At 32.3% G+C, this 13,619-nt stretch overlaps 1 protein-coding gene across 2 annotated transcripts; it reads right to left on the bottom strand.

Annotated features, from left to right (window-relative positions):
• Positions 1 to 6,990: 6,990 nt before the first annotated feature.
• Positions 6,991 to 11,269, bottom strand: LOC108996943 (protein NETWORKED 4A-like). Of its 2 annotated transcripts, XM_018972993.2 has the most exons (4): positions 11,050 to 11,269; positions 9,913 to 9,969; positions 9,336 to 9,447; positions 6,991 to 9,025 (listed from the first exon to the last, which is right to left on the bottom strand). In XM_018972993.2, the coding sequence occupies exons 2-4, from the start codon at positions 9,925 to 9,927 to the stop codon at positions 7,302 to 7,304; spliced, it is 1,851 nt and encodes a 616-aa protein (XP_018828538.2). In that variant the 5' UTR covers positions 9,928 to 9,969; positions 11,050 to 11,269; the 3' UTR covers positions 6,991 to 7,301. The 2 variants fall into 2 exon arrangements, with proteins under 2 accessions (XP_018828538.2, XP_035541277.1); XM_035685384.1 differs by lacking the exon at positions 9,913 to 9,969.
• Positions 11,270 to 13,619: the final 2,350 nt, after the last annotated feature.

Below are 13,619 nucleotides of genomic sequence, written 5' to 3'. Positions count from 1 at the left end.
AATAATATAATTAATCTGCATTTGTCGATGTGGCAGTACTCATAAATTAATTGCAGATAGGTATATATGTAGAACTCTGTCACTTTGATCATCGTTAACGTGTTACAGATCGATGTTATTAAACAACATATAATTTTTCACGAAGGGATTTGAGTCCCAATTACCATCAACGTGAGGGATATATATACACCGTTATGATCAGTGATTATGAGTAGATCACAGATTAATTATATATTAATTGTACGTTTCCCATGCTCCATAGCTAGCTGTAGTAACTTGGGCTGCAAGATTTGCTGCATGCATGGGAGAAGTCCTTAATTTGTTATTTGTTTCTCCCCGATCGATTGAGCCTATATAAAAATAGAGTTTTACTACACAATCTCTACTACATTTCACATTTTATATTTTTTTAAATTTTTAAAATTTTTAATTTTTTTGAGTTTATTATTTTTAAATTATTTTATTTATTATTCATATAATAAATATTTGATAAAAGAAAAAATAATAAAAATTAAAAATAATATAAAATGTGGAGTGTTAAGAGATTGCGAAAATTTTTTTATAAAAATATATATCAGGTATATATACGTACGTGCAGGCAGGTAGAGGAAAAAACTGTCGAAAGTTTCAAAGTTTGTTTTGACTATTTCACACTAATTTAAGAAGGATAATTTTACTATTTAGTTATTTTTTTTCTTTTTGTTATTTGAATAAAATCTCATAAAATGACTTTATTGTATAATCTAAAAAAAATAAATTTAATCAAGCAACTAATCATGTAATTTAATTAAAAGTAAATTCAATTTTATAAAAAATTGATTCAAAGAGTGAAAGAAAGTCAATTTTTATAAAATTAAATTGAATTTAATTAAATTACGTGATTATATTGCTTGATTGAATTTATTTTCTTTTAAATTCTATAAAAAGATTAAATAAAAATAAATTTATAAATTTTTAACATTATTTTATAGAATCTATTTGATCTATTTTATAATAAAAATAATTTTATAATCTAATATATCACATCAAATCACATCAATTTATAATTTATTTTTATATAATTTTAACATGATTAAAATGTTTTTCATATAATTAATTCATGGTGCGGTCTGGATGCATGTTAATTCATGCACCTTTGTTTGTGTTGAATGGTAGATACAGCTAGATAGCTAGCTACTCCTCTATCTACAAGTAGTAGTGTTTGCAATCACTCCAATCATAAAATAGTTAATTGCATGCATGTGGACGTACGTCACTGTAAGATAAATACTTATATATAATTTCATCATTATTAAAGATAAAAATAATTATTTTTTATTCTGCTCATAAATAGTTATTAATTATTTTTATTTTAAATAATTCTTCACAAATTATATAATTGTTTCATTAATCAAATGTATTATTATATGCTCATCAAAAATAAAATTGGACCATTACGTACGTACCAATGCATGCATATATGCACCAATTGATCTTGTGAAGATATATTATATATATGTACGTAACCACCCCGTCCAATACGAAGCTGGTTACTAGGTATAAAATATTTAATAAAGAACGAACTACGTGTTAAATCAATCTGATCTATGGCCTATTAGCTAGGAATAGAAACAAAATAAAAAGCCTACTCTACCACCTCTATCTTACCGCTCTATGGGCAGGTTTGAGGGGTGGGATGAGACACAAAATTATCATCTCATCTCATCATTACACATTTTTAAAATTTTTATACAAAATATAATAAACAATTCAATTTTTTTTAAATTTCAATTCAACTTTTTCAAATCTCAATATAATAATAATACTAAAACATAATATTTTAAACACTAAAACAAAACATAAAATTCTCATCCCATCTCCTAACTCGAAACAAAAATCTGGGGATCACGACTTACGTCATCAGGTAAAGAGCCTTTCTTGCAAGTTGCATGTACTGGCCGGCCGTGGTAGCTAGCTTTCTCACATGCTATCTACCCCCCAAAGTATTGCAAATCCAACTATGTAAGCTCTCTCATGTCACGTGTTATCTATCTACCACCACCCAATAATATCCCAATATTTTCCCTTCTCATATATACATGATATTAATTATCGAAAACTCTATATACCATAAGAAAAAAAAAAAAGGTGCTTATTTCGAAGGCTAGCCTACTATACCATGCATGAAAGAAAGGGACGTAGAACAAATGGCACCCACCCACCTCCACCAAACCAAGCCACCACCAAGTCCACTGGTAGTCTTGTCAACGTTAAAACCTAACCACACCATGTCGACACCACATCTTCTCACTTCTATGTCCACATTTGCCAACGTCAGTTTTTTTTTTTAATAATCTTTTTTATTATTTTTTTTATTATTTATTTATAACAGAAATGATTTAGTCGATTTTAGCAAATAAATTTATAAATTGAATTAATTTGATGTTATGTTTTAGATTATAAAATTATATTTATTATAAAATAGATCTAACATATTATATCATGAAGTCACGTGATCAGTTTATAAATTTACTTTTATTAAATCTTTTTTCTTAATCTGTTTAAATTCTTCGTAAAATGCTTTTAAAAAAAAATTCTCATTCTACCTATTTACTTTAATAAATTTTAATTCAAAATGTTTCTTAAAGTCTTTTATCCAAAAAAATATATATTCTGCCTTTCCATTCTCGAGAAACATGTCCTAAAATGCATTTGAAGAATTCTAAAAAATTCGAGAAATTTTCACTTACGAAATTTTCGGGATTTGTTACGTCAATATCTAATGAAAAAAGAAAAAACATTATTCATATTAGAGGTAAGGCTGAAGCAATGTAAACTTTATTGCAATGTAAAAAAAATGTGACACAATTTTATATAATAAAGTATATATTTAACAAATGATATACACATTGTAACTGAAAATTCTGCTGAGTTTGTCAAAATTCATAACTTAGAGGTAACTTTAGCAATAATAAGTGATTTTACTCGATGTCAGAGTATAAATTTTAACTTCAAGCCACTATTTTATATTTTATTTAATTTAATTTAATATTTTACGTATTATAATATTATTGCACATACAATAAGTAATTATTCAAAAATAGAAAATAATTTCCTAAAAAAAAATGGGTCTATTTTACAATCGATTATGGTGTTGTCAAATGCCCAATTATTTTGAGATCAATGTCTTTAAACAAAGATCATGACGTGGACCAGCAAACTGAATTTGAAGTAGATGAAATTTATTTTTGCCTATTAATATTGAGAAAACAAAGCCGTCGGACGTTTTTTTTATCAAAAAATCTTCGCAACTTCTTAGCACTCTACACTTCACATTATTTTTAATTTTTATTATATTTTTTCTTTTATCAAATATTTATTATATAAATAATGTATAAAAAATTTGAAATAATTTAAAAGAAATAAACTCAAAAAAAATTTAAAAAAAATATTAAAAATTTAAAAATATATAAAATATGAAATGTAGTGAAAGTTGTGCAGCAAAATTTTTTTTTATTGGAGGTTCATTAATGAGAACGTTATTAAATATTTAAGATGGACGAAAATGATCATTGCAGCATCGAACATGGGTCGTTGGCAAAACGCGACAAATTATTCTCTGTGTCACGACTCACGAGACACACTGCACTCCGTTGAATGTCTCTTTTCAGTGGCATCTTCCCTTCCCAACCGAAACGTTTTTCTTTTTTTCTTCGTTTAATGGAAAGACATCTACCCTTCTCATTGGTGGCGAGATTAGATAGCTTAATAATATTTCGAAAAGCGAAATATTTAGTTATAAAAAAATTATTTAAAAGTAAATTCATAAATTAAATAATAAAATAGATTTATTAATTTATATATTTATTTTTATATATTCTTTTTATGTATATAACACTTCTTCTTCACATGAACGTTAACGTTAGAATTATTTTATAATAAAAATAATTTTATAATCTAACATATTATATAAAATTACGTCAATTTGTATGTTTATTTTTATAGAATCTTTTCGTGACTTAAACATTTCTCAAATTTTAATAGAGATTTTACGTGATTATCGTTTGGAATTAAAACTCATCTCAACTCATCATTACAATTTTTTCAAATCCCAATACAAAATAAAATAAATAATTCAACTTTTTCAAATTCTAAAATAATAATAATAATAATAAATAATATTCTAACAATATTTTATTATCTCAACTCAACTCAACTCAACTCATTTCAACATCCAAACGCAACCTTAATATTGCCTCCGCAGTAATAGTAATAGAAAACCGATTACTTGTTTAAGACATTTATGTTACCTAGAAAAGTTATATTGGCTTCAAACAATAAAGCGTTTTGCATTTTACACCTCAAAATTACTGTACCAGACACATTATCTTTATCAAACTGCCAAAAATTGAAACTTTACACCATCTTTTAAGTATATGATGTAGCATAATCTTAATAATTAAATCTTAATGGTAGGAGCAAAATTTCAATAATTATATAAATATTTACAACAAATAATTATAAGAAAAAAAACCTATCTTCTTCTCTTAATTTCCATTTATAGTGAACCTAAATAATTAAGCGAAAACAAAACAGCAATTGAGGTTCTTATAATCAATCGGTCACTGCCTATCCATATTAGTATCCATCCCTTCTATACTTTGTTCATATGACTCATTTGTTATTTGTCGAGAAAGAAAAGGGCAAGAAAAACGAGCATACTGATGAAACATAAGGTTTTTTTTTAGAAGAAGGAATTATAAATTGGCAAACCTTAAGCTTCCGTTTGAATTCAAAGAGTGTTTTTTCTTATCTCATTTTATCATTATATATTTTTTAAATACGCATATAAATATAATAAATAATTCAACTTTTTTAAATTTCAAAACAATAATAATATTTTTTATTTTATTTTTTATTTTTATATAAAATCATTTCACTATCTAAACTAATCCCAAAAATTAGGGCCTCGAGTTATTGGCAGAGGAAATGAATTCAGCTAATTTGGGCCCATACACAAAGTCGGGCTTTGACTTGAGCCCGAGAACCTTCATCGGCGAAACCTTTTGTACAGGTCGCAGAGAAAACGATGTCGTATGTGCCTCCCTTCTCCACCACCACCGGTTAAAACTTTTGTAGGAGACCATGGGAAATGACCACTGAGTACATCATTTTAATGCACACAAGAGTACTTGAAATTCTGTTGCTGAAAAACGCAATAGGAAAGAGTAGTGTTATTTGGACAATAATCTAGCGTGATTATACTGTTTATGTGAGCGTTCGTTTATACGAACCCATTTTTCGAGCACTTTTTTTATTTTTCATGGGAAATCTTCCTATGGAGTTATATGTAGGGATTTGTAATCTCTAGTCCTATATTTACAAAGTAGTCTCAGTTTGATTATTTCAAGGGAGTTTTTAAGTGAAAAGAAGCAGACTTTAGCATCAAACACTTGCTTTATATAAGCTTATAGGGTTTCAAAAAGGAAAAACACATTGGATGTTATGTTTTGAAGAAAAATTATATTCATCATTCTCATATCATACATTATATTTAATTTTTTAATTTTTTTTCACTTATCAAATATGTAGTATGTGGATGATAAGTAGAAAAACATAATTAGTTTAAGAATAATAAAAATAAAAATAAAAATAAATGTGGTGTGTAGGAATGATGAGTAGCAAAACTTAGACTATTAATTCTTAGTTCGATCAATTTACGAATACCCTAGTTCTTCAAACTTTTGAATCTTGATGATCGTCTTTGTTTTCTTTGCATGGAAGTACTAAGTCTTTTCCCTCTACGAATACATCAAAATAATTTCGACCTTTGTCGACGTCTCCTTAGCTGATGACCATACTTCTTTTAAGTTGGGTTATTTTGTTTGTACATTCTTACAATTGTGTTTGGAAAATGTAATAGCCATTCAATTGGTTGAAGAATACATTTCTGGAGAAACATGAGGCTGAAGGGCAATGATATTGATGGAGGGTCTTCCTGACACTGTGCAATCATTCTTCTAGTTTTGGATTGGGCGAGAAAACGGAATGGATTTCGTATGAATAATGATTTGTTTCTATTGCTTCTCTGTAACTCCTTATGGGGGATTGCAACGACAATAACATGATTCATTATTTTTGAACATTTCTTTCATATAAATTTGAACTTTTGTTGAGCTGCCATGTTCGAGATGATCGTTCTTTTAGGCGTTAGGCATCAATCCCGGTTACCAAGGATTGTTTGTTTTAGCTCACTTTTCTCAATTTTCCGTGCTTCTTGTTATAGACCCAAAACCGTTGGATTGTCTCAACTAGTAAACGCCTTGGGCTTGGGATATGTTTCCTTAGATCTATGGTTCAAATCTTTTTAGATGTAAACAATTTTTAAGGACCATCGGATCAAGGGATTTTTTTCAAAGTGCACTTGCAGAAAACTTCTTGTTGAGAGCCTGTGCATCCTTGAGATTAGTAATGACGCTGTTCCTGGACACTCAGTGCCAATTAAAAAAAAAAAAAAAGCTTTTATAGACCCAACATTGGTCCAAAAGGTCTAGAACTGTTCGATACTAATTTGATTAAACTTTTAATCCATGCTTCCGAATACGATGTCCACAATGGCTCACTCTATCGATACTAACTTGATGGTAGCACTTTCCCTTTTAACGGCGTCACTCATCTATCAGTATTAAATGACTTAACACCGTGTCCATATATAGTATTAAGTCATTCTAATTCAGCTTATTTGTCGCCCCCTCGTGTTGTGTTCTTTACTCTAATATCAATTGTTATAGACCCGACGATCTAAAAGTTTTAGGCTAGAACTGTTGATACTGATTTGGTTAAACCTTTAATCTTCATGATCATGACAACGGTGGCCATAACACATTTAGAACTTCATACTAGCTTAAGCCCCAAACTTATTCTTCAACCAGTGATGGTACCATATGTGAGCAGAATGCAATTTAAAATTTGGAATCTTTTGTGAGACATATTTTGGAGGAAGTTTACAAATTGCAGACATTCCAACTCAGATGTCTATTCATTCAGCACAAAACTCGTGCTTAAAACTGAACAACGGCATGCAAATTTCTGTAAAACTCCACGACCGCCGGTGGAAGTTTCAGGCACTCAGATGGTCTCGAAAAAAAGGGGAAACTCACTGCAGTACATTCTAGTTTACACAAACCGACTGACTATTGGAACCATGAGATCGAGGTCCAAAACGTTATCTGGGTGTACCTTTCCAGACCCAGAAAATGAAGCTAGCACTCTGAAAAAAAGGAACGGGGGATATACACAGATTAGTAGATTACACATTTAATTCACGATGCCAAAACTGGAACTCGTTTCTGCCCTATGAAAGCTTGTCGAAGCATATGATACCCGTTCCTATAATGCTCAAGAGAAAAGCACAGCTGCCGAATGGCCTCTCGTTTCTCTTCTGCTCCTTCCGATATAACAACTCTTTGCCTCTCCACCTCCGCTTCTAGTTCCTCGGCTCTTGATCTCAGCTCCTCCGCTAATTTATTCGCACCTTCTATTCCAGCAATCAGCTCGACATGTTCTTTGTGGTATTGCTGCAAATGCTTATCCATTTGGTTGATTTGATCATCCCTAGAGCTTATCTCTGCTGTGAGTGTAAGTGCTTTTGCATTGAGTTCATCTCTTTCTAACTTCAAGCCATCAAGGCTTTTATTCAAAATTTCTATGCGATCACCTCTGTCGACAACCTCTGCCTTTAACTGCTCAATTTCACCAGTGAGTCTAATTTCTATTTCCGTCTTTCCAGCCTTGACCTTCCTGATCTCGTCCTCTAACAAACGAGCACGGGATTCCCATTCTCTGAGCTCCTCCTCCAAACGAGTACGTTCATCCAACATTTTTGACATTTCAGCCTTTAAATTTGATTTTTCGGGAAAGATCTTTTGTTCAGCGTCAGATACAGCTATTTTCAAATCCCTGACTTCATGATCCCGGTCTGATAAACTAGCTTTCAACCTTAAAATTCTTTCCTGCAGCTTGGAGACCTGTCTTTTCTCCACATTGAGTTTTGTTTTCCAAGTAACTATTTCTTTATGAGCCAGCTCAATCTGATCCTGCAAATGGCGGGTGTTTTCAGAGGATTTATTACTCTCAAGGTCATGCTTCAAGCGAGCAATTTCTTTTTCAGATTCCCGAAGCTTTTCTTTATTGATTCTCAGCTCTTCCACCAGTGCTTTAATCTTTCCATTTTCAGTCTGACCAACCCTCTGTTGAATCCCCAATGCCAGGTCAGCCTCCAACTCAGCCTCCTGCATCTTGACCTCTTCCTGCGCTGATGATCCATGCTCAGACTGGAAATCATTACCGAATTCCAATGACTTACATTTTTGGATCTCAATCTTCAGCCAAGCGATCTCTTCTTCAGATTGGCTTATCTTTCCATTTGCAATCCTCAGCTCTTGCTCATAATGTGCAATCCTAGCAGGGAAATCTTCTGGAATTTCATTTTTTGCCTCTCTAAATGAACCATCTGCATTCCCTTCCTGTTGCATCCGGAATTTCTCTTTCATTTCACGGAGTTCAATCTCCAATTCAACTATCTTCCTGCTCAGCCCTTGATCCCCACCGTTCCCTAATAGAAATGGGTAATTATTGACTGAGGAATCATCAGACTCTGGCTCTGAGTCTGTCAATGTGGATGATTCATCTCCTTCTTTCTGATAAACATCAGAGCTGTTTCCACCAGAGCCAAGGAAGAAATCAAAACCAGCAGCTCGGTGGCTAGATCTTCGACGCCCCAACCTATTATCGGGAGTAGAGAGCAGTTCCAACCCAGCATCAGAAATGCCTGAACCTTGGGATTGGAGATCTGAAGGAATATTCTTCCGCAATTCTCCTGTCACATGATCATAACGCTCAGCCAGTGACCGGTACATACGGTAAAAATCCTCAACATGGGAGATCAATTCAGGCCTCTTTTTATAATACATCTCAGCCTTTTTGGCAAATGAATCTCCATCATCTTCAATCAGCTTCATCATTTGTTTGACGCTTTGGTCCATCTCTGAGTTCAAGGAGCGTTTTGTTATTTTCTTGTTTGACATGGTATAAATTGATTACAGTATTCGACACTCTTTTGGTATATATAATGCCATAAAAATAGGATCACCAACAGAGCTAGTCCTAATATAAAGCTATAACTCAGTCATTGATATTAAATTTAGCTAATATTTCCATTTGGGAAATTATTACCAAAAATAGTGGTAAGACGCCAGTCCAGTGGTCCATTTTCCTTTGCCTATTTACATGTGGCAGTTATTCATGAAGAGGGAGAAAATCAAGTTAAAAGGGCCAAATACCACTATAGTGCTCACCCTCAAGATTCTCTGCAAGCCATTTGGAGTTTTTCGGACTGATGTGACAATCCCACCACCAGGAATGAGACTTTCTTGATTCTGTTCTCTTCATATGCTTACTGCTGTGAACCTGAAATAACCAAAGAATATCATACTGGACACGGGAAACAGAACTCAGGTGTTTCAATATTCTGCTGATGAAACTAAATCAGGCAGGGAAAAAGAAAGACAATTTTAATGTAAAGAGTGAATTATTTGCATAGACATTACCACAGAGGTTCAGCATTATTATTTATAAGGATGTCCAATGGGAAATCAACCAGACCAGTATGTTTCAAAACCATTAAGTTCCACATAACACCAAGATAACATTACAATTTCCAGACATAAAATTATTGAACCAATGATGATATGATGTTCCAAAATCTCATCACAATAATTCATATAGGATTGGACTAACAAAACTTCAAGTAAAGAAAGAAAATCAATAACATGAGTTTAAGTATGGCTTGAACAAAAAACAAAATTTTCAGTTCTGCATAGAGAAAAATTAAAATGCAAAGTGAAGGGGGTTGGTTGGAGTTTCATTTCTTACCATAGAACTAGCCATTTGCCAAGTTGGTAGAACTTGGGATAGTTGATCTGAATAAGCCTAGATTCAAATAATCAAAGAAATCAGTTTAGCAATTTTAGGTGCCGCTAAGCTATGAAAACTACAATTCGCAGCATTATTGCTAAAACGATTCACCAAAGCTTTTTTTGGAGTCAAGAATAGTGATATAATCCTGGAAAATGGATAGTGTTACTGATCAAAGAAAAAAGAAATCTTATAGAAAATTCTAAACCCAGTAAGACTTCAATAAAAAAACTATCAACTAAATGATGGACAGTAGATGGGACAGATTAATTGTCATCACACGTATCACGCAATCTTTATTTGTATGTAGGGACAAACTGTGATAAGAGGCACCCCATCAACCTTAATGGAGCCAAACGTATTTTGTCCTACAATTGTCCTATAATAATTCAATGCATAGAGGCCGATAATAAGAAAGATACTGGAATGAAAATGTGAAGCGGATGCTTATTTTCGGAACAACAAACAAAAATACCAATCACCATATAAGTAGCAGTAAAAATAGATACCATATTGCTTCATAGAATGCAGGCAATATATCAAGTGTAGTTGGTCCCAGACGGCACAAGGCCATGTTGATGAAACATGGGCAACAACTGAGTTGACGGGTCGGTGGTTCTCACCCGCGGGCACAACATTCTAGATGGTGCGTGTGACTCACGCGCAAACAAAGCGCGAGGATTTAATTTTAGGCGAGTCCTCCAGCGAATTCAGACCGAATACACACAGCGCACACAACTGTCCGAACCAGACCTCCAGCTATGCCCACGCGTTTCGACCGGAAATTGCAGGCCGACTAATATATATATATATATATATATAATAAAATAAAAAATGGATAATAATATCGAGAAATTAAGGCATGATTTCTAGCGATAAGAAAGGAAAAATAAGAATTAGGAGATGAAATCATCGTCTCCGTTAAAAGAATCGCTGATTCGAACCAGAAAACTCAAACAAAAATAAATGAGATTGCTCAGAGAGAATCGAAAGGATGCTAAAGACGAAGTCGAGAAAACCTCGCGTAAACGTTGACTATAAACAGCGATAGAAAGTAAATTAACAAAAGAGTGTAAAGGGAAGAGAAGCAATTACCAGAGATGAGTGAGACAGATCTAATCGAAGAAGGCTACTCTATGCTTTGGGAGATTCTGAGATTCCAATAAACGAGAGAGAGAGAGAGAGAGTTGAGTTAAGAAGAAGATATGCAAGGGAGGAGTGGAGGGGGAGAGGAGAAACAGAAACTGCTTTTGAATCTCTTGCTGTCTCACTCGCTCCCTCGCTCACTCACATGGGAATGAATTCAACAACAAAGTCAATACTCTCTTGTCTCTCTCTCTCTCTCTCTCATCTTGTTTCAAGTTTCAACCGACTTTTTGAATTTACCATCTTGCCCCCAATTCTATCTTGATGCACCTTCTCCTAACTCTCACATTTTGCGAACGTAAAACTTTTAAATAAAATTATTCTTTTTTAATTTACTCCCAAATATCATAGTAACCATTTTCACCATCCTTTACAAAAAAAAAGAAAAAAAATATCAATTTTCACCATTTAACACGATTTCACTATGTCAAATATAATTTTTTTTACAATTTTATTTAAAATGGAAGATAATGATTTAAAATTGAAATAATTTTATAATAAAATGAGATAATTACATTAATTAATTTGAAACAAGTTATAAAATAGCTGTAAAATAATCCTAGATATATTATTAATTTTTTTTTTTATCATAGCCATTAAATCTTAACTCAATTGTCAAAAAATATTTATGATTTTAGATATGAATTGACTTGAAAAAGTGCAAAGAATTAATATTTAATTGACTAATAGAGAATGAGTAGCACTACATATATAATTATATGTAATTTTTATTGGGTAAATTATTTTAATTATATGTTAGTCGGCCACATAACGTGCAATCACGTTTTTCCCCTCGACACTAGTTTTCAAAGCTTAAAAACAAGAAAACAATAGCTAGCTTTGCAAGCAATCATGGTTGGTTTAAGGAAAGAGCCTCCTCCCTTTCCACATTCTAATAAAAGAAATATAGGTACAAAGTCTTTTCTTTGTGGCTGATCGTGACTGAATTTATGTTTGAGAATAAAATAAACAGTTTGGTTATTTAAATTCTTCGTGGTTGTGTCTCCATGCGATCTTGTTCCAAAAAAATTAATAATTAAAGATAAATACTTTATTCATAAAAAGATTCCATAAAAGTAATTCATAAATTGACGTTGTTTAATTTGATATGTTAGATTGTAAAATTACTTTTATTATAAAGTAGATCTAACATATTATATGAAACCATGTTAATTTGTGAGTTTATTTTATAAAATTTATTTATAATTATAGCACTTCTCTTAATTACATTATGGGATATCCTCATATTAAACATGACATCATAAACTAAAATAATGCATTTGGAATTCTACCAGTATACTATTTCTTTTTGTAACTTGTCTGATTTTCACTACTGCTAATACTTTCTACAGACAAACGTCCAAGAGACAGCCCCACCTCACCCTTCATAGTAGGAGAAGACTCAACCTTTACAGACAAAAGTATAAGAGACAAATTCTTTTTTTTTTTAAATTAAAAATAAGAAAATAGAAAAGAAAAACAATAAGATAGATACGACAAATGATGGAGTACAGTTTGGACCAACTTAGGAATCTGTGGTGGCGCGTGAAGGCAACACGCTTGTCTTTTTTCAATCACAAACGTCAGGTCTAAAAGATCTAGTAGTGGCGAGCTTAGTGATCTGGCTCGTGTGACGAGAAGAACTATTGGAAGGGATAGCGTGTGAGGACCACTCATAGTGTTTTTTACAAAATTGCCACTTTCCTCCGAACGATTTGGGGTTTGGGAGTCTACTTGTGTCGTGCATCTCTCGGAAGTTGTCAGAAAATTATAGGTCTATCCTTTTCAACCTTAAATAAATAAATATCTCGATAGACAAAATGAATGAATGGAAAAAGGAAGAGGAGGAAGGAGAAGTCAAGACCTCCTCCTCTTCCGGTGAATATCATATTAGGAGCCCTTAATTTTTTTGGGGGTTCTAGAAAAGTCATTAATTTGATTAGCAAACTCTTTTTCACAAATTATGTAGCCATTAATAGGGGAATTCGGGTCTCGTGAAGCCCATCTTGGAGAAGTTTAGCTTTTAGCCCCCCAAATGAGAGGCTTTTAAGGCCTTTGCTTCAAACTTCAATAATCATTCACAGTCCAAGTCAGAGATATTTTAGGAAAAAGACCTAGGCCCATATGAGATTTGGGTCCTTTTTCTCGAACCTTTTCCTCCTCTTTTTCTAGTAGCAACTTTTGATCCATGGGGCCCAGATCCACAGAGATGGCTGGACCCTAAACTCTGATATCATTATGCACGAGTACAACGATCCAGGAGTGTCAAGTGATGTCAAACACAACAACATTAGTAGCATTGAGAACACACAAGAGTATTGATATATATATATATATATAATTATAGATTGTATAAGTACTGTATATTCTTTTTAAAAAAGAGTAAGATTTATCATTACAAAATTTATTTTTTTATTTGAGTTTCATTTTTTTTTTTTTTAAATACGTGTACAACACTCATATATTATATGACTGCAAATATAATTTTTTATATGACATGCATGATTGGAATCAAAGGT

Source organism: Juglans regia, chromosome 14, assembly GCF_001411555.2.
Source record: "Juglans regia cultivar Chandler chromosome 14, Walnut 2.0, whole genome shotgun sequence".
NCBI lineage: Eukaryota > Viridiplantae > Streptophyta > Magnoliopsida > Fagales > Juglandaceae > Juglans > Juglans regia.
This window is presented reverse-complemented; position numbering and strand designations above follow the sequence as displayed.

Coding starts and splice junctions, on each gene's coding strand:
- LOC108996943 (XM_018972993.2), bottom strand. Junction 9,026..9,335: donor GCTTGCAGAGAATCTTGAGG/GTGAGCACTATA, acceptor CCTTGAACTCAG/AGATGGACCAAAGCGTCAAA.